This window comes from Marmota monax, unplaced genomic scaffold (assembly GCF_021218885.2).
Source record: "Marmota monax isolate L192 unplaced genomic scaffold, Marmota_monax_Labrador192_F-V1.1 WCK01_AAM20220418_F8-fsc00344, whole genome shotgun sequence".
In the NCBI taxonomy this organism is placed as follows: domain Eukaryota; kingdom Metazoa; phylum Chordata; class Mammalia; order Rodentia; family Sciuridae; genus Marmota; species Marmota monax.
In genome coordinates, this window is record NW_026692430.1 from 950780 (window position 1) to 971306 (window position 20527).

Here is a 20527-nt window from a genome sequence, read left to right on the forward strand (position 1 = left end):
AGCTGGGCATGATGCATGCCTGTAATCCTAGCTACTTCAGAGGCTGAGGCAGGAGGATCACAGGTTCAGAGCCAGCATCAGCAATTTAATGGGGCTCTAAGAAACTTAGAAAGACCTGTCTCAAAAATGAAAAATAAAAAGGGATGGGGATATAGCTCAGTGGTTAAGTGTCCCTGGGTTCAATCACTGCATACCAAAAAAAAAAAAAAAAGCAATTAAATAAGAGCCTTCCCATTCCATGGAATACTACGGAATAGCCATACATGTCCCTAATGTATAATGAACTCCAGAATGTATTGTTTCCTCATTCATTCCCAGTAGGATGAATATGTTGCAGGAGAGAGATGTCTCCTGAAAAGGGTCCCAGGAGTTCCCAGAGAGAAGAGGAACTTGACTCAGGACCAGTGGTATTCTTGGCATATATGATGGAAAGAATTTCAGCACATCCCAGTCAAAGGCATAGACTGAGGTTTATTTAGGAAAATATATACACGTTCGAGGGGGAAGGGGGCAGTCTCAAAAGACTGCTTTGGAGTAAGGACTCAAGGGAGAATGTGAGGAGTTAACATTTACAGAGGGCTGGGCAGAGGTGGAGGCAGGGTGGAGCCACATGGTTTCCAGCCAGTTTTCCTTGGCTTGCACATTGTCCTCTTTTACAAGGGCATGGGCCAAGGGCACATCACTTAAGCTCAAGACTTACAGCTGTGCTTTGTGCATCTCAATGGCTTGTGGGCATTTCCCGTAAGATTCAGTGTCTCTCTCTCTCTCTCTCTCTTTATCCTAAATCCCTATCTCAGATATGCCATAATCTATTTGCTCCATTCACTTATTTTTCTTTTATTTAATCCCTCCCCCCCAGAACTGGAGATCAAACTCAGGACTTATTTTTATGCATATTAGGCAAGTGCTCTTCTACTAACCCCACATCCCAGCCCTCTATTTACTACTGATAACTTCTTTTTTTTTTTTTTATTGAACCCTTGGCCTTGGGCATGCTAGGCAAGTGCTGCTCTACCAATGAGCAATATCCCCAGCCCTACTGATACCATTTAGATTCTTTACAAAAAAAAAAAAATACTCCAATATTCTGGTACATGTTTTTCAAGTCCCACATGAATATTTTTCTACTACAGATAAATAAAAGTGGAATTACAGGTTCAAAGGGTACATGTTTTTAAAATTTAGTAGGTCCTATCACACTGTCTTTAAAAAGCTTTCACCCAAACTAAATATTCTTTACCATTTTACATTCCCTTGAATTGTATTTGAGAGCATCCTCCTGCTCCCCAGCGATTCCTTATTTAAACTGGATATTAACTCTCTCTTCAAGTTTTGCTACATAGGCAAGGGGGAGAGAATTGGGGTTTCATTGTTTTAGTTTGCATTTCTCTGATTTCAGTGAAACAGAGAATAGTTTTAGTGTTTATTGGCTATTTACTTATTTTTGTATATTCTTGTTCTTATTTTGTAGGGATATTTGTACTTTGTTCATGGGTTTTTAAAAAATTGATTAGCAGGGACTCCTTATATGTCCTAGGTGTTAATCCTATCTTTTTGTCTTCCTTTTTTCTTCTTCTTTCCTGGTGCTAGGGATCAAACCCAGGGCCTTCTGCATGCCAGGTAAGTGCTCTGACTCTAAACTACATCCTATACCTATCAGACAATGTGCAAAACAGTGTTCCCTGTTTCTTTTTAAATTTTAACTCTGATTATGGTTGCTTCCAGCAAGTTAAAAGTGATGCAATGATATCATCCACTTTATTAGGGATGCAATATTGCTCAGTAGTAGAGAGCTTGCCTAAGTTGGCCAAAAAAAGAAAAGACGTATACAAAGTACACATCCACTTTATCAATTTTTTATATTGCCATTATTTTGGTTAACAACATATCAGAAACTGAGAGAAAGTCTAAGAGGCTTTTAAATGCAAATTCTTCCATGTTGATATTTTCAGCAGATTTGAGAGGCAATTTCCTTCTCTAACTGGGATTGAAGAGCAGAGAGGATTTGAAAGATGAGGGATTAAGGAGCAGCATGGCACAGTAATGCAGAGATCTTTTAGTTTCTCTTACTCTGTTTGCTGCTGTACAAAACAGCAGACAGAACCATGTGCACACATGAACAAAAGTGAAAGCTGATATCCAAATATACGATACTTTTGGATTGTCTGTTATCAAATAAGAATCATATTACGTCTTATCTCTGCACAGGTTTTAAAAACAACTTTACTTTTAATGCTAGATTAAACTTTAAAATAAAAACTTGATCCCTACAATTAAAATCCCAAGAAACACTAAATTAAAATTTGGTATCTTTGGGGGAGTACCTATCTAACATGATTTAGTGCATTTGAGGAACAAGATTGCTGTAGGACAAAAGAAAAAATAACTGAATATCATTTATTCATTCAGAAAATAATTATTAAATGCCTGGCAATCATCTAGGGACATACAATGAGAAAGAAGATAGAAACCATCCCTGGTGGTGCATGCCTGTAATACCAGCACCTCCAAAGTCTGAGGCAGGAGGATCACAAGTTCATGGCCAGCCTCAGCAATTTATTGAGGCTCTCTAAGTGACTCAGTGAGACCCTGTCTCTAAATTAAAAAAAAAAAAAAAAAGGGATTGGAGATGTGACTCAGTGGTTAAAGTGCCCCTGGGTTCAATCCCTGGGAGGAGGAGGAGGAGGAGGAGGAGGAGGAGGAGGAGGAGGAAGTTGTTGTTGTTTGAAGACCTTGAGTTTTATTCAGAATGATTATTAAAAACATTTAACAACTGGCAATGCCACCAACCAACCAAAATAGACAGAAGCTGGTCAACCATACCAAGAGTATTGGCTGAACATTAGCCCTGATTATATCAATGTAGAAAAACTGTGCAAAACTAGGTCATTCTAAATAAGTCCCTTTATAAATTGTTGGAAACAAATGCAAAATTACTTTTAAAACATAAATAGAACAGAAAAATTCAATTAGGTTTTTAAATTTTGAAATGTTTTCATTTCTTAATTTTTAGTACATTTTTTGACGGGGGTGGGGGGGGTGGGGATGTACCAGGGATTGAGCTCAGGGGCACTAAACCACTAAGCCACATCTCCACCCTTATTTTGTATTTTATTTAGAAACAGGGTCTCACTGAGTTGCTTAGTGCCTTGAAGCTACTGAGGCTGACTTTGAACTCACAATCCTCCTAGCTCAGCCTGGCTTTTTGGTACATTTTTAACGTAAAATTTTATTTATTTATTTTTGCTTATAGTTTTTTTTTTATTTGTTCTTTTTAGTTATACATGAGAGGAGAGTATATTTTGACATATTTAAACAAATACAGAGTACATCTTATTCTAATTAGGATCCCAGTCTTGTGGTTGTACATGATCTGAAGATTCACTATGGTGAAATTTTATTACTATTATTATTTAAAAAAATTTTAGCTGTAGGTGGACACAATACCTTTATTTTACTTATTTATTTTTATGCGGTGCTGAGGATCAAACCCAGCACCTTACACGTGCTAGGGGAGAGTTCTACCACTGAGCCACAACCCCAGCCCCAAATTTTATTATTTTGAGAATTTTTTTACTATTATTTTGTGATTATAAGGTATAGGCTGAGTGTGGTGGTACATTCCTGCAATTCCAGCTACTTGGGAGGCTGAGGCAGGAGGATTGCGAGTTCAAAGCCAGCCTGGGCTATTTAGCAAGCCCCTGTCTCAAAATGAACAGGGCTGGGGTGAAGCTTGGTGACAGAGTTCCCCTGGATTCAATCCCCAGTACTGAAAGAAAAAAAAAATACCATAAGGTATAAAAGGCTATTCAATGAAACAAGTCATTTCCATCCTGTTCCAGATACAAAATTCTCCTCCCTGGAGAAAATTGATATTACCCCTTTTCATGTGCATCCTTACAGAGGATTATATTATGTATACAATTTTAAAAATGTATGATTTTTTAAAAAACTTAATAAATACCCCTACAACGGGGGTTTCCAGAACAATACAGAAAAGATCCAGAACTAGTACTTTCCATTAGTCTTTAGCCAAATGAACCTCAGAGTCTTGGTCTTTTAAAAATTTAATATAAATCACGTTCCATAGAATCTAATCTCAGAGCATTTCATTCCCCAGAAAGAAACCCCGGGCCCATTACAGTCACTTTCCATGTCCTTCTTCCCCTATTCCTTGGAAACTGCTAATATCTCTTTCTGTCTCTGAATATTTGCCATTATGGACATTTCATATAAATGGAAACACACCATATGTTGTCTCTGTTTGGCTTCTTTCACTCAGTAAAATGTTTACACAGTCCATCCGTGTTGCAGCGTGCATCAGTGCTTCATTCCTTTTTTTTTTAACCCTTACTTTTTAGTTTTGCTAAAATATATCTAAGATTTACCCCTTTAACCATTTACAAGAGTACAGTCCAGTGAGATTAGATATGCTGTTGTGCAACCATCACCCTCTCCAGAACTTTTTCATCATCCTGAACTCTGTGCCCCTTAAACACCAACTCCCCATCCCCTGATGATCTCTACTCCACTTTTGTTCTTGTGACTGGCTTATTTCAATTAGCACAATGTCTTCAACATTCATCCAAGTTGTGATATGTGTCAGAATTTCCTTTTTTTTATAGCTGAATAAATATTCCCATCATGTGCTCACACCACATTTCATCTATTCATTCATCTATTGATGGACATTTGGACCACTTACACTTTATGACTGTACTGAATGTTGCTGCTGTGGACATTTTTGTGTGAGTTTTTGTATGACCACATGTTTTCAATTCTCCTGGGTAGCAGAGAACATTTAGGAGGGACTGTAGAGGAATTTGACAAGTAACATACATTGCCCAGATATATAGATCCAGGGATGGACCATGACCATTGGGATTCTCAGTCTCCCCATTTGAGTAACAGATGAGAAAGTTCTTATTAGTGATGAAGGATATTTGTACTTTGGTAGGCAAAAGCACGAGGTTGTTAGAGTTCACTTGTGAAGTTGCAGTACAGGTGGAGGCTATAAAAGGATGTGGAGTGCTGAGTGAACTGTGCTGGTTACTAAGGACCATCCTCCTCTCAGGCCCAAACCCCAATGTCTATATTCTCCTTTGTGAGCACAGGAGGCTGGGGCTCTGCAGCCATATTTCTTCTTTGACAGCCAGCTGCCACTAAGTGCAGCCTGTGGGGAGGGACTAGGGGGCAACTAAGGAAGAAGAGACACACTCCTCTCCATTTGCTTGCTGTTCCTGGGAGGATCATCTGGACTCTTTGCCCTGATGGTAGCAGTTGACTCCAGGGTCCAGGTGTTTTTTCACCCCTGAACACTGTCATGCTCCCTCACACAAGCAGAAGCAGCTGGCTGTGAAGTCAGCTACTCTATTCCTTAGAACTTTGGGCTGGAGGTCCTCCCTCTGAACCCTTGGGGGTATCAGTGTGGCTGGTAGTACCCCAGCTCTATCACCATGGAAACTCAGCGCTCCCTTCTCAGGTTTTCCATTTTCTAATATTTCTTAAATCTATCCTTTCATTAAATTCTGTCTGTTAAAATAGCATGATTCCTGTCTCCTGACTGAACCCTAGCAGTCATGCTTCTCAGGAAATGAGCATGCACACGGCCGTATGAAGTCCAGGCTGAATTCTTGGGGCTCTATGATAATGCCATAGACTGAGTATTTGTGTCCTTCAAATTTATATATTGACATCCTAAACTCCAGTGTGACGGGATTAGGAGGCAGGAGCCTTGGGGTGATTAGGTCATAAGGGTGGAGCCCTCATGAGGGGGATTAGTGCTCTTATAAAAGAGAACCCAGAGAGCTCTCTCCCCTTTTCTGCCACAGCAGGACACAGCGAGATGGCTGGCCTTGGAGAAGACTCACCAGACACTGAATATGCCAGCACCCTGACCTTGGACTTCAAGCCCCAGAACTAAGAAAAATCAACATCTGTTGTTTACAAGGCACTAAGTCTATGGTTTTTATTATAGCAGCCTGAACAGACTACAGACTACAGCAGATGATAATGCAGAAATAGCCATGTTTTAAATGCTTACCCATTTTCCAAGCAGAGCTTTTCTTTCTTCAAATACCTGCAATAGGTAAGAGAGAATTGGGTGACTTCATATATCATGGTTCAAAATATCCATTACAAGAACAGCATCATTGAAGGATCAGTAAATAAGTATTCACTACGTCAACTCAGTATGAAGAATCCGGTGTCATTCCCGGAAGGGTACTTTACTTATTTTTAACATAGGCAATGTATTTCTCCATGTGAAATACATAAAAAAGAATGATTGTTCTTTAAGAGAAATAATAAAAAAATGGAATTATAAAGAGAAGTCAATTTTAATTTGTGAAAGGAGATAAACAAACTAACAAAGGGGGAAAAAAAAGGAAAAATGGTGCTCTCCCTCCAAAACATATCAACACTAGTGGTGTGAGAATTTATAAAATTTATGAATGAGCAGCTTTGATTTTATATTTCAGTGTGTACACATATAAATGGGTGTCGCGGTACTTATTATGTTTGTAGGGTTAGTAATTTCTGGGTACCTCTGGGCTTGCGACTGCATATTCAGCTGTAGAGGTTTATTTTTACGCACTGTGTGGATAGAAACCATGCCTCCCTCCTTCATGTTGCCATGTCCAACGTGCAGTGCTGTCCATGGCGTGGTACAAGCAGCCATGTTTGTTGAACTGAATGTATGTGGTTGTGAGACTGGATATCCTTATGGATGTAGCAGTACAGTGGGACTGTATTTATATGTTGGTGTCTAGGTGTTTTTCTGAGCATCAGTGCATATGTGGATCTGAGCAAGTGAGGAGGGGAAGACTAATGTGGGTATGTTTGGCAGAGGAGGGGGTTTGAGAAGAGGAAGAGACAGTAATGAACATATGTGAATGTCTCTCTCCCTCCAACACATACACCCTCTGTCAGCTTTCAGAATCAGATGGATGTTTTCCCCTTCTCCTTGGCACTACCTAAATTCCAGCACTGCAAGAATGTCCCTGCTTGGAGAGGCGGCTCAGACCTATTTCTTCCCTTTTTATGGGGGAGGACGAGGAGCGGGTTTTACGGCTCCATAATGCTTTCCTTTCCTTTCAAACTCTGGTTGCCAGGAGCATATGAAACAGGAACTGAAATAACTGCTTCAACAACCGACTGGGGACCAGTGAAATGCTGCTTTTGCACCTGTCTGGGGTATCTCTACATCACAGGTAGACGCTTCACACATTTAGAAGAAGAAAAAGAAGATCCCTCCCCACAATAAACTGCCACCAGGACAAATAAGGGCAATAGACAAACTCAGAATTTCTAGACAAAAACAGAAGAGAAGCTATGGAACACAGGAGATTTTTAAAAATCTGGATTCCAGCACATCCTGAACTCTTCCAGATTGGTCACCTGTTGCCCAACCCAAGCCACCAGGGTGGCCAGCTTGCCAGCAAGCTCCCTCCCCAGGCATGCTGCACTGAGCTCCACAGTTTTTGAACGTGCTCTCTGTGGGCTCTGATCCCAAGCCCACCAGAACCCCTTTCTCCTGCATGCTCCACAGAGCCAGCCGGTGCAGGTTCCAGAGCAGATCCTAGACTAGCCAACTGAATAACCACAGAGAGCTTCAGAAGTCATAGCATTTCAGAGCTAAAAGAAATCCTAAAGCTCTTTTTGTTAGATTTCCTTATTTTAGAAAGGACAAGCTGAAGACCAAAGAGGTTATTTTCATAGATATTTTAAAATTTACTGGTTGTAAACTCTGTTCAATTCCCCTCTACACTTGGTCCCTCACTAGAATTTGGGTCTTCCCCATCCTGAATTCCAGCCCTAAATTCTCCATGAACTTGTGTCTGACAATGGGAAGAAGCGTAGGTTCTGAGCCACAACTGAGATTTGAAAAGGAGGTTGGGATGCACCCTCATGGTGTCCACCAATGTTGTGGCTCATAGGAAGCAGAGGACACTCACTGGGAGGGGCAGGATAGTCTATAAAAACGCAGCAGGGGGCTGGGGCTGGGGCTCAGTGGCAGAGCACTTGCCCAGCACATGTGAGGCACTGGGTTAGATACTGAACACCACAAAAAATAAATAAACGAAACAAAGGTATTGGGTCCATCTACAACTAACTTAAAAAGACAAGAAAGAGAAAAGAAAAAAAATTTAAATGCAGCAGGAAGGGAATGAGGTGGGAGTAGAAGTGTTACTCTGACTGAAGCAAAGGCACTGTATGAGTAGGGTCAGGGCAAACCCAGTCATTCAGGCGTCTACACCCAAGTCGAAACTGGTGGGCGTGAAGGGGTAGATGAGAAGCACCAGACTGGAAATCAAAAGACCTCAGATCAGGTTCTGACATGACCTTTGACAAGGAAGATGATTTGGAGCTAACCATTTCATTGTCAGGTCCTTGGTAGGGGCTGATGGTCTTACGGTCCCCAATTTGGAGCGAATCCTCACTCCAAAGATTCGCAATCAGGTTCTTCATTTTGAAGAGCTGGAAGACAAAATGTCTATGCAAAATGGAAGTATTAAAACGGATCTTCCTTTCATGCAGAATGCTGCAGTCTGTTTATATCACAGTTTACCCAGAGCCTGCTGTTAAGTCAAAATCCCACGGTTGTTATTTTAGTCTGTTGACACTGCAATTACATATTTCACCATGTGACATCATTACAGCGTAGGAGGGAGATATTTCAGGGTTCCTAAATTATGGCTGATTGATGGCAACAAGGTGCCTTTTCTCACAAAACCGTTTTAACATGTAATGTACTACATGTATAAATTGTCTCTAAAAGAAATGTGGATTATGGGGCTGGGATTGGGGCTCAGTGATAGAGTGCTTGCCTAGAATGTTTGAGGCACTGGATTTGATCCTCAGCACCGCATAAAAATAAATAAGTACAGGTTTAAAAAAATTTTTTAATAAAAAAAAAGAAATGTGGATTAAAGAAAAGAAATGCAGACAAAGAAATAAATGTGGATCGCTTGTTTTTCTTTCTTTCAATGGTATATATTTAAGGTGTACATAGTGAAATGATTGCTACAGCCAATCAAATCAACCCATTTGTCAGCATGTTACTTTTTGTCAGTAGTAAGGATCATTTTTAATGATGACATTGTTTGGCAAAGAGGTCCATACTTTTAAAGCATTCCTCCACTTAAAGTTCTCATGCTTGCATTACTTTGTAATCTACTGCATTTTTGTTTCTTGAAGGCATCTAAATTTGAATTCAGTCTCTCTGCTTAAAGCCTGCTGTGAAGTTAAAATCCTGTGACTCTTATTTTAGTCAGAGATAGTTATGTACTTCACATTGTACCACAGAATAGAAGACAAGACTCGAACAAAAATGAACTTGGATCTCACGATTGCATTGATCTTTGGTGGCAATGTCCTGGTTTTGAAGTGTAGAAAACCCCTTGAAATTACTGTGTGGTTGCCTTTTGGCCACCGTGTCCTTGGACATCTATTTTTAATCCCTTTTACACAGTCGGAATGTTAGATATGAAAGGGACCTTGGAGGTCACCTGACCTAAACCATTCATTTTACAAAGGAGACAGAGTTCAGAAATGGTAGTGACTTTCTCAAGGCCTGCAGGAAATTATTGGGACAGCTGATCTGGAGCACATTTTCAGTTCCTAAAGTCATTGTTCTTTGTTTTATTTGTATTCACTTTAAAATTAAAATTTGAAACATAGTGCACCATAAAAGTAAACAAATGAAATCTGGTCTCTTCTACAGACACCCGCCTCTAGCCACCAATACCCTTCTAACTTTTTTGGGGAATCATAGACATATACAATTCCTTTTTTTTTTTTTTGTATAATCATATATAAATCTTTTTTTTGGGGGGGGGTACTGGGGATTGAACTAAGGGGCACCCAACCACTGAGCCATATCCCCAGCCTTATTTTGTATTTTATTTAGAGACAGGGTCTCAGTGGGTTGCTTAGCACCTCAGTTTTGCTGAGGTTGGCTTTGAACCCATGATCCTCCTGCCTCAGCCTCCCAAGCTGCTGGGATTACAGGCGTGCTCATCATATACAAATTCTATGTACCGTCTATACACATTGATATACATGTGTGTGTGTGTATGTGTGTGTGTGTGTGTGTGTTACACTCATGCAAAGTTATCTTTGGGGTTTTTTTTTTTTTTTTTGGTACTGGGGATTGAACCCAAGGACACTTTACCACTCAGCTATATCCCCAGAACTTTTTTTTTTTTTTTGAGACAAGGTCTTATTAAGTTGGTGAGGGTCTTGCTAAGTTGATGAGTTGATGAGGCTGGCTTCAAACTTGTAATCCTTCTGCCTCAGCCTCCAGAGTCTCTGAAATTTACAGGCATGTGCCACTGCATTCAGCATGTGCAACAATTTTTAAAGGAAAAATTTTACTCAACACTAGAACCTAATTAAACCAAAATATAAGTTTTTGGAACAGGGTAGTTCTAAACAATAAAACAAATGTTTTCTCTAGAAATTATCAGTAAATGTGACAAAATCCATTAACAAAACAAGATAAAGCAATGTAAGACTTGCTGTGATGTAGTGACTCCACCCCACGACTGAAGGATTTATTCCTGCACCTGGGGGGAGGCTGTTGATTGACAGCCATGAGCTTGAGAGAGCTGCCTTGCCGAGGTCAGGCCTTCTTGAGAGGAGGGAGCAGCTAACATCCACTCAATGGTCAGTATGGAAGTGTGAAGGACTGACCCCCTTGCTGGATTGTAAGATCACTCTGGGTTTATGATTTGGATGTAAGGTTTCTCCCAAAAGCTCACACGTGAGACACTGCAAGAAGGTTCAGAGGAGAAACGATTGGGTTGTGAGAGTTTTAACCCAATTAGTGAATTAATCCCTCATGGGATTAAGTGAAGTGGTAGGGTGTGGCTGCAGAAGGTGGGAATTGGGGCATAGTTATGGGGTATATATTTGTATCTGGAGGGTGGAGTCTCTCTCTCTGCCTCCTGGTCACCATGATATGAGCTGCTTTCCTCCACCACCCTTTCCCACCATGATATTCTGCCTCATCTAGAGCCTGGAGGAATGGAGCCAGCCTTCTATGGAATAAGACCTCTGAAACCGTGAGACCTCAAATAAACTATTCCTCCTCTTTAGTTGTTCTGGTCAGATCCTTTAGTCACAGCAGTGAAAAAGCTGACTAAAACACTGGGTGACCAGGTGGCTTCAGGGTATACCATGGGGTCATAGAGGCCTTGTGGAGGTACATTCCAGCCTACCTTCTTCCTTTGCCCCAAACCCCACATCTTTCTCTGCCTCCCTTCTCCTGCCCTGCAGGTGATCTTTAAATGTTCATCTCAGAATCTGCTTCCTGGGGTTGGGAGTATAGTTCAGTGGTAGAGCACTTCCCTAGCATTCTTTAGGCCCTGGATTCAATCCCTAGAGCCACCAGAAAAAACAACAACAAACCAAAAAACCATATCTCTAGTTACCCAACCTGTGAAAAGCACTCAGGTTTTTGTTTGTTTTGTTTTGTTGTAGATAGACACAATACCTTTATTTTATTTATTTATAAATCAAACCCAGTGCCTCATACATGCTAGGCAAGTGCTCTACCACTGAGCTATGTCCTCAGCCCCATTCAGGTGTTTTTTGGCTATTAAATCAATTTCTTTTCCATGGCAGCTACATTGATCAAGACTCTTGATTTTTCAAGAAAATTTTCTGGAAATCAGGGCATCCAACAAATTTGTATTTCAATTCAAGTCACTTTTTCACATGTGAGTAAAACCTTCACAATTCTATGGGAAAACAGATTTCAAAATTAAACACTGAAGTTTTGGGGGGAAAGCAGATAAGCTGTTATATAAACTGTCGGTGCACCAAGAGTGTTGCAAACAGGTGCTCAGTAAATAATTGTTACAGGGAAAGAAAAAGATTTTCAACATTCTTGTTTGGTGTTCATGGCTATAGATAAAAGCAGGATCAACCTTTCTATCTGCCTTTCCTTTTGGTTCTTTTGCACCCCCAAACCCCAATTTCCTTATCTTTTTCCTTTTTAGGCTCTCTTCATTTTATTTCTCACTATTCCCATTCCTGCCCAGCTCTTCTATCTCTTAGAAATCGTTCGTGTTTCAAGTCAGAGGAGCAGAGAATACTGAGAGGCGGCTTTGCTGGAGGGATTAGCACATCTGTCAGGGTTAGAGAAGTAAAGGGCTGACTCTGGGCTAAGGAAGACGATGATGGGATCAGAAGAGGAGAGTCAATGAAAGGGTACCAGGAGGGATCTGTGCTGGCTCTACCTACTGTGCTCCAGGATCATCCCAGGCACTGGAGACACAAGGGAGAACCTCAGCCTGATGCATTAGAGCTGAGGAGGAGCAGGATGGGTGGAGCCGGGAGGGTAGCTGAAGTTAGTCTATGAAGGGGCCTAAAGGATATGCATGGGGATTGGAAGTCACCCTTTTGAGTGGGGCCCATTTTCAGTTTCATGTAATAGGATTGGTATTCTAGGAAGATCATCCTGGGACCCCAACAGAAGATTGGTAGGTACGAACAGAGGTAGTAAAACCAGCTAGGGGATTACCCCTTGCAATATGGCAAGGGATCCCCGGGATCTGATCTGAGAATGTGGAGCTGGAGGTTCACAGGCGGATGGAGAAAAGGTGCCTGAATGAGAAGTCAAGGAGGAAGATTCACAGGACTTGAAGATGAACCGGATGTGGAGGCAAGATGGTAGACACTTCTCCATGGGCCTCTGCTGCTCTTGAATGTCTTGCCCATGCCAAGAATGCAAAGCCCTGAGCACCTGCAAATCCAGGTTGGATTGCAGGAAGGCAACACTGAGGGATGAGCAGGCTTGCTTATGCGTACTATAACGCTCACCCACTGCATCACCCACTGCAACCGTGACATGCATCCGGGCCCTCTGCATCACCCCTGTGGGACGAGGTTGACCAAAAGAGCTAGGGGGAACATGCTGCTCATCCTGAGTGCTGTGCTGTGGGTAATGTTCTTTGTCTCTGGCCCAGGAATCTGTCTCTTTTACTGTGATATAGCAATGTCATCTGCTTCATAAGCAACAGGCTAATTTCTTAGCTTGTAAATTGGGGGAAAAACCAACTCCCAGACCCAACAGGGAGAAGGAAGATTTTTGATCTGAATAACATGATGTAAAGCGGTGTTCAGGAGGAGGAACTGGTGTGTAGGAACAAGACAATGAGGTCAGTTTTATAAAGGTTGATTGTATTTTACTGCTAACTATTTGGTCATAATTTATTTATTTTTCATTTTTTATTAGTGCATTTTAATTATACAGAATAATGGGTTTCCTTGTGGCATATCATACAGCATGTAACGTACTTTGACCATATCCAACCCCCCATTACTCTCCTTTACCCCTCCCCTCCCCCATCCACTCTCATAATATTCTCCCTGCTATTTTCTTTTTTTAAAATTTGTTATTTTTAGATATACATAATAGTAGAGTATATTTTGATATATTATACATACATGGAGTATAATTTATTCTAATTAGGATCCCATTCTGTGGTTGTACATGATGTGGAGTTTCATGGTTGTGTATTCATATATGAACATAGGAAAGTTATGTCTGATTCGTTCTACTGTCTGATGTGGTCCTTATATATAGTGATTGCTATTAGGAGCTCACAGACCTACTGGTAACTTTCACTCCTCACCGAAGCAGGAATGGATACCCCCAGAGGCTGGCCAATCTCACACCCTAGCCACCCGCTGCAATGCTTGGTTTGGTGCATTTTACTAATTTCCCCAAAATGTATATGGGAAATATTCTTAGGAGAACTGGAATAGTATGAGCAATAGGTCAAAATTTATGCATTTGGTACATTTCATATGCAGCATTACCCAGTGACCTCAACTCTAGCAAGAAAACCTCTTTTGGGGAACTCTTTGAAGACCACCCTCTCCTCTTCTCCTCCAGTTCTGGTAGTTCTAGAGGAGAACCAGTGATGGAAGACAAAAGGCAACTGAGATGAGAGAGACCAGGAGCGACTTTGCAAGAAAGTACAAATCAAAGCCACTTTCTTCTTAAGCAAGGGACTCTGTGTCTATTGCCAGTTCAGCCCACATAGCAAAGCTTCAATAAATTTATAAAAAAAATTTTGAGGTTGAAGAGGGACTTTATTTTACTTGTTTATTTTTATGTGGTGCTTAAGGATTGAACCCAGTGCCTCACATGTGCTAGGCAAGTGTTCTACCACTGAGCTACAGCCCCAGCCCTTGATAAATTTTTTTTTTTTTTTTTTTAATTTTTTATTGTGGGTTGTTCAAAACATTACAAATTTCTTGACATATCATATTCCACACTTTGATTCTAGTGGGTTATGAACTCCCACCTTCACCCCATACACAGATTGCAGATTCACATCAGTTACACATCCATTGATTTACAAATTGCCATACTAGTGTCTGTTGTGCTCCGCTGCCTTGATAAATTTTTTATAGTAAATCCTTTGTTTGTCTTTACTTCATCCATCACACAATACTAAATAATTCCTATTTATACAGATATATTATACATATATCTAATATATAACACATAAATAAATTTACATATATCCATTATACACATATACCTATAAATATATATTATATGTAATATGTATTATATATATTAGTGCTGGGGTTGAACCCAGGGGTACTTTACCACTGGGCTACATCCCCAGTTCTTCGTATTTTTTATTTTGAGACAGGGTCTTGCTACATTGTTGAGGCTGACCTTGAACTTGTGATCCTCTTGCCTCAGCCTTCTGAGTACATGGGATTACAGGATTATAGGTGTGATTGGGCCTGGCCCCTGTTTATATTATGATAACCAAAATTTTACTACCAGTTTTTTCTTTAAGACATGGATCCAACTGATGAAGATACTCTGGCCACTCACCTGGTTATTCAAAACCTGGTGGTTGAGGGGTGTCCAGGTACTCATCTTTATCTGCATTTTAGGACATTCTATATTCTTCGGAGGTGCAAATGCCATCATGCAATAACTGAATATTCTTCCAAAAAGAAGACTATACCTGTTGGAATAAACAAAACACATAACCCTGACAATATTAAAAATACCAATGCCATGTAATTTTGGAATGATGGCAGAATAATGGATGGGAAGAGCACTCGCTGGGAGCATCTTAAACGTGAGGCACTTTACATGCATGCTCAGGGTAAGTTCATGAGTTAGTAAGGTGGTAGGTTTTAGCTCATTTCACAGGTGAAGTCACACACAGGTGACTTCACAGGTGAAGTCAAGGTGACACAGACAGCAAGTGCTAGAGCCAGGTTTCATGCCCAGGCCAGTCTCAGTCTGCTTTCATTGGATCACAGAGTGGGGGCTGGGCATACAAAATCTCTCCTAGCTAAGAAAGAGAAATATTTAAATATAGAATCAGAGTGCAGAGCTGGGGTTGTGGCTCGGTGGTAGAGTGCTCATCTCACATGTGTTGGGCCCTGGTTTGATCCTCAGCACCATATAAAGATAAATAAAATAAAGGTATTGCGTCCATCTACAACTAAAAAAAAAAAAAAAAGTACAATAGTAAACACTTCATTCTTGTCCCTGTGATAGTAACTCTCCTCCTCCTTCTTAACTGTCTGACATCCAAGTCACAAAACTTCCAGGCTGATGCATACATATTTTGGAAACAGATGGTGTAATGAACAAAGTTGAGGCTTTGGAGATGGACAGACTTGAGTTTATTCAGGGAAATCTGTAGGTTTTAGTTGTCTAGTGTACATCTGCCTCCTTTTAATTAAAGCACTATGTATGTGTTTGTGTGTTTGTGTCCTCAGAGGAATCCTTGGGTTCTTCTCAGCCCCTACTGGCTCATTATCTGAATCACTATATTTTTAGCTAAGTTACAAAAGGCATATGAAGTTACTCCATTACAGTATTATTAATCAGCAGCAAGCAATAAAAATACATGTGAGCAGGTAAATTACAAGTACAAAGCATGGCCACTGAGTCTAGGTCTGCCCAGCTAAAAATTACATATTTCTTTTTGTTATAGTTATTGATGTTCTACCTTTCTTCTTTTTATTTATTTTTATTTTATTTTTTATTGTAGTTGGACACAACAACTATTTTTTATTAATTTACTTTTATGTGGTGCTGAGGATCGAACCCAGGGCCTCACATGTGCTAGGCGAGCGCTCTACCGCTGAGACACAACTCTGGCCCTTTTCTTCTTTTTAAAGCAGGTATTTTGAGTTCTTCTTTGAGAGTCATAAAGGTCTTTGAGAATGAGAGCTATGAATCCTCTCCTTAGAAAAATGCCATGAACATAAAATTTTGCTTAGTCTAGGTTAAAAACTCCTGCTCTAAACTGAGAAACTCCCTCTATTCCCACTTTAGGTAGGAAGCAATCTGACTTATTCTGGACACCATTTCTAAATTAGGAAAAAAAAAAAAAAAAAAGCTACTTTTCTCAGTGATGCCCCAAGGGTCTGCACTGGTTGTTTTCTTTCTCCTGGCTCTGGGAAGCTGGAAATCACCTGGACCAAGCTTTCTTCAAAGCAGCTGGAGGTGAGTGTGTTTCTAGGAGGTGGGTCTGGCCAGGGGAAGAGTCCTTTCAATGACAACAGTCCTGCCTCATCTTTCATTATTATGCTTTTCCAATTTTTCCCTTTCCCTTCCATTCCAGAACACGGACAATGTGCATACTTGCAGGCATGCACATTTCAGAGTACAGACTACTGGCTACTATTGAAAAGACAGAAGCCTATATAAATAAATAACATCCACAAAAACAATTGTCCTGCTCTGTCAATAAGACAGAGGAAGTTGCCTCTCCTCCTTCCACAGATAAGTCTTGCTGTTGCTTTTCTTTGTGACCTCTTTTCCCTATAATGGGAATTTGTCTTTAATATTTCTTGGAATAAAAATGTAGAAAGAGGGCCTAGGGGCCTCATGGCCCACGCATGGGTCCAGTCCCATGTTTAACAGCCAGGGTGAGTCCACTTCCAATCTGATATCCATAGCCATTTTTCACACCATGGCCATTATTAACAGTTTCACTAGAGACTTAGGAGGTCTGTCCTAAGCTTACAAAGAGTTTCTGTCTTAATAGAGCTCATGATCTACTGTTAGAGATTTTTTAAAAATATGAGTGATGTCACTTATGAATTCAAAAACCTTTGTAGGCTCACCAACAAGGATAGAATAGGAAAGTCTGGGTCCACTATGACTGTGCCTCAACTTACATTTTCAGCCTCATCCCTTCCTTCTTTCATGCACTCTGTCCAGACACACCAAATACCCAACCACCCTGAGAACACCGCAAAACCCTAGCCCTTCTTATGTGAATCTCTGAGAGCGCTCATCTGAATCCTAACCACAGCCCTAGGAAATAGATGCTCAATAAATATTTGTTAAATCAATGGAAAGAATGAATACAACAGGGAGGGGGGAAAGTGGTTTGAGGATTAAAATTAGTGGAAATAAATGTACAGTGAAACTTGGAACATTATGAACTGGGTTCTGGGGTAATACTCGGGATTCCCAGCTTTGTATTTGGAGTTCACAGAGCAGAATAGGATTGAGTTTCTCTGCTAACACCCAATTCATCCACTGTACACTGTAACATCATTAGGCAATCTCAAATATTATCAGGAGGTTGTCAGGTAATAGGGTATCCGAATTCACCTTATACTCATTTAGTTAAAAACAAAGCAAGCACTCTTAATACACTGCCAAGAGCTGGTGCTCGACCGGCAAGTAATTATTAGTAGTTAATTTCACAAGTATGAAGCATCTGGCACTTGAATTGTAGCTGGAATGTGAGAAGAAAATGTAATCCCCAGGAGCACCGACAAGGCCTGTGGGAGACTCAAGAGCTCTCCAAGACAGGCTCCATCTTTCCCATGCACTGCCCGCTGCTCTCACCTCTTTCAGCTGGCTCCCTCTTCAAGCCTCTAGTGCTGGGGTTGCCATAGTTGCACTAGGTCAGCTTTTTCTTTGACTCCTTCCAGCCCCCACCCCTCCCTGCTTTCCTAGTCCAATCACCATCTATAAATTCTGTCGCTGGCATCCGGGGTCTCTTAGGCAACAATGTGTGGTCTCTTGATTGGCCGGGACATCCAGGAGGGCTGGCTCCAAAATTGGGCACCGAGATAAAATTAAAAAGTGTGGGCACCAAGCAGGTGGAGCTACGTCGACATCCTGATGCTACGCTCGCCTGGGAAGGTACGCAATTCGGAAACCAGGGGCATGGAAACCTTCATTCAAAACGTGCTGCTGTTGTGTTCCAGATCAGCCCTTACCCACTGAGCATGCCCAGTTATGTTATTCTGGTCACTCCGGAGTTCCGAAATGCGAACTCCACTTTGCCGGGTTTTTAGAGTGGCCAATAGGTAAAATGGGGTTGGAGGAAAACGAATTTGCGTCTGGTTCGGTGGAAGAATAGCACCTGCAGCAGGAAATGGGAAGACGTGGGGGAAATTGTCCAACATGCAAACCCACAAGTGCTCCCCCAGCAATTTATATTTATTGGATTATGAATTCAGGCTGAGTGACAGATACACCAGGGAACCAGCAGATGGCATGCCTTAATAACAATAACTCTAAATTTGGAAATCTTAAAATCCGGTCTAATTTAATTATTTAAATTTGTTGACTATCTACCTTGTAACAAGGACTGGAGTGAGCATATATGGATAAAAAAAGAAATCTAATAAGGAAACTTGAAAAAGCAGTAAATAACTAATAGAAGGCTCACAGTCCCAACATCTGTGAGCTGTAGAATACCATGAAGTACCATGAAGTTCAAAATTTTAGAATCAAGCTTCTTTGGCCTAGGCAAAACAGTTGTTATGGGCAGCATTAATCTCCCCTCCCTCAAGCCAAAGCAAACAAACAAAATAACAACTTTCCTGGCTATTTTTGTTTCCTAAAATAATGTACTCTTCTCCAACTCAAAGGAAGTTACAAACCTTATATTTGTATTGTGTTTCATAGTTTTTAAATAGGTAACATTTGTATGACTCCAATTTAAATAGCAGAAAAAGGTAAGTTGAGCTCATGGAGGTGGTTGCTTAACCCAAGTTAACAAAGGATCAGCAAGTGGCCAAACTGAAATTGGAACCCAGGTTGTCTGAATTCCAAGGTAGAGGTTTCCACATGAGCAGGTTGTATGTAAATGAATAAACAAAGCCTTTAGGGAGTGTGTGGGGGCTCCTGGGGGAGGTGTGCCTATGTAATACTAAATTACCATGCATTACCAATTAACATTTATGATTTCAAAACAGGTTCCTCCAGAAGGAGACCAGTTTTAACAATGTCAAGAGTGCAGAGCCTCTATGTGATGCTCCCACATGTTAATTAAAGACTTTCTATTACAACATGGAAGGAAATCGAGATGGGACATAGAATCTCACTTTATCCCTGTTGGATTTGAATATTTTTATCCCTGACAAAAGGTTCCTCTTGTCTCTTCTCTCAACAGAACCTTCTGGGCCTCCTTCTTCCTGCAGCTCATCTGTCTATTGTTCCCCCAAAGGAGAGTGAGTCACACCATTTCTACTGTGTTCATAGTGACACACAGAAAGCTCAATGTCTGTGGTTCTTCAACATTGCTTTTACACAGAAGAACTCAATCATTAAAAAAACAAAAACAAAAAACCTTAGACACTTTTTATTTTTTGCCATTATACATGTACTCTTTTTTTTTTTTTGTATTACAATTCTTAATACCTTAGAGACTTTTTCATAAGAAATAACATATCTCCATGGAGATTTTTTAAAATGTTAACTTTGGGTTTGTGTGTGTTTAACAAACAAGAAGTCCTTTGTGTATTTCCAGGTCTCATTCTCCTCTCTGCCTGCCTAGAGACAGTCATGAAATTCATTGTTATGAATGTGTAGCCTCCTTGTTTATTATTATGTATATGTTAGTCTTCATAAATGACATGTATTAACACTAGTTATTTTTTAAGGCATCATCATTTATATATCTTTTTTTAATATTTATTTTTTAGTTTTAGGTGGACACAATATCTTTATTTTATGTGGTGCTGAGAATCGAATCCATGCTAGGTGAGCGTGCTATCACTTGAGCCACATTCCCAGCCCCATCATCATTTATATATCTTGTTGTTTGCTTTTCACCAAAAACAAATTTTGGACTTTTAGTCATGTCGGTACATTCATTTCTACATCATTCGCACCTTCCAATGAGAGCTGTGATGTGTCCTATGCCTGACAGTCTTTACAGGATAATGTGTAAATCAAATAAAAATGCACCTAGCAGCACATCTGCAGAGGTTCCTCAGCCACAGGGATCTGGAAATACACAAAACGGGCATAGAGGTTTTTCCAGCCTTGCCGCCTCACCCTCAGCACAGGTGCTGCTGGCTCCCCAGGACACGCTGGCTTACCTAGAATCAGCCTAAGGACCACTGTGTCTTTAAAAAAAGAAGAAATGTTGCTGTACAATTATGTGTTTATTAGGAAATGGAAATTGTCGTTGGAGGTCTCATTTATTATGCCAGTTCACAGAAGTTTTGTTGTTATGACGGGCTGGGCCTCCCAATGCTAGGTAGGTGCCCC

At 40.6% G+C, this 20527-nt stretch overlaps 1 protein-coding gene and 1 long non-coding RNA gene across 5 annotated transcripts in view; one reads left to right on the forward strand and one right to left on the reverse strand.

The window, feature by feature from the left end:
- The window catches only part of Fbxo16 (F-box protein 16), a 53716-nt gene extending 35491 nt beyond the window's left edge, over positions 1-18225 (reverse strand). For 2 of the 4 annotated variants that reach the window (XM_046442970.2, XM_046442969.2), the window contains exons 1-4: positions 17867-18225; positions 14870-15005; positions 8374-8478; positions 6044-6079 (exon numbers count right to left, since the gene is read on the reverse strand). In XM_046442970.2, coding sequence (XP_046298926.1) covers positions 6044-6079; positions 8374-8478; positions 14870-14968 — 240 coding nt within the window. In that variant the 5' untranslated portion in view covers positions 14969-15005; positions 17867-18225. The remainder of the gene's footprint in view (positions 1-6043; positions 6080-8373; positions 8479-14869; positions 15006-17866) is intronic. The other 2 variants (XM_046442967.2, XM_046442968.2) reach the window with 2 other exon arrangements.
- LOC124091767 (uncharacterized) lies at positions 659-6335 on the forward strand. Its single transcript, XR_006851430.2, has 3 exons — positions 659-741; positions 1591-1620; positions 5832-6335. It is a non-coding gene; the product is annotated as an uncharacterized LOC124091767 (long non-coding RNA).
- Positions 18226-20527: the final 2302 nt, after the last annotated feature.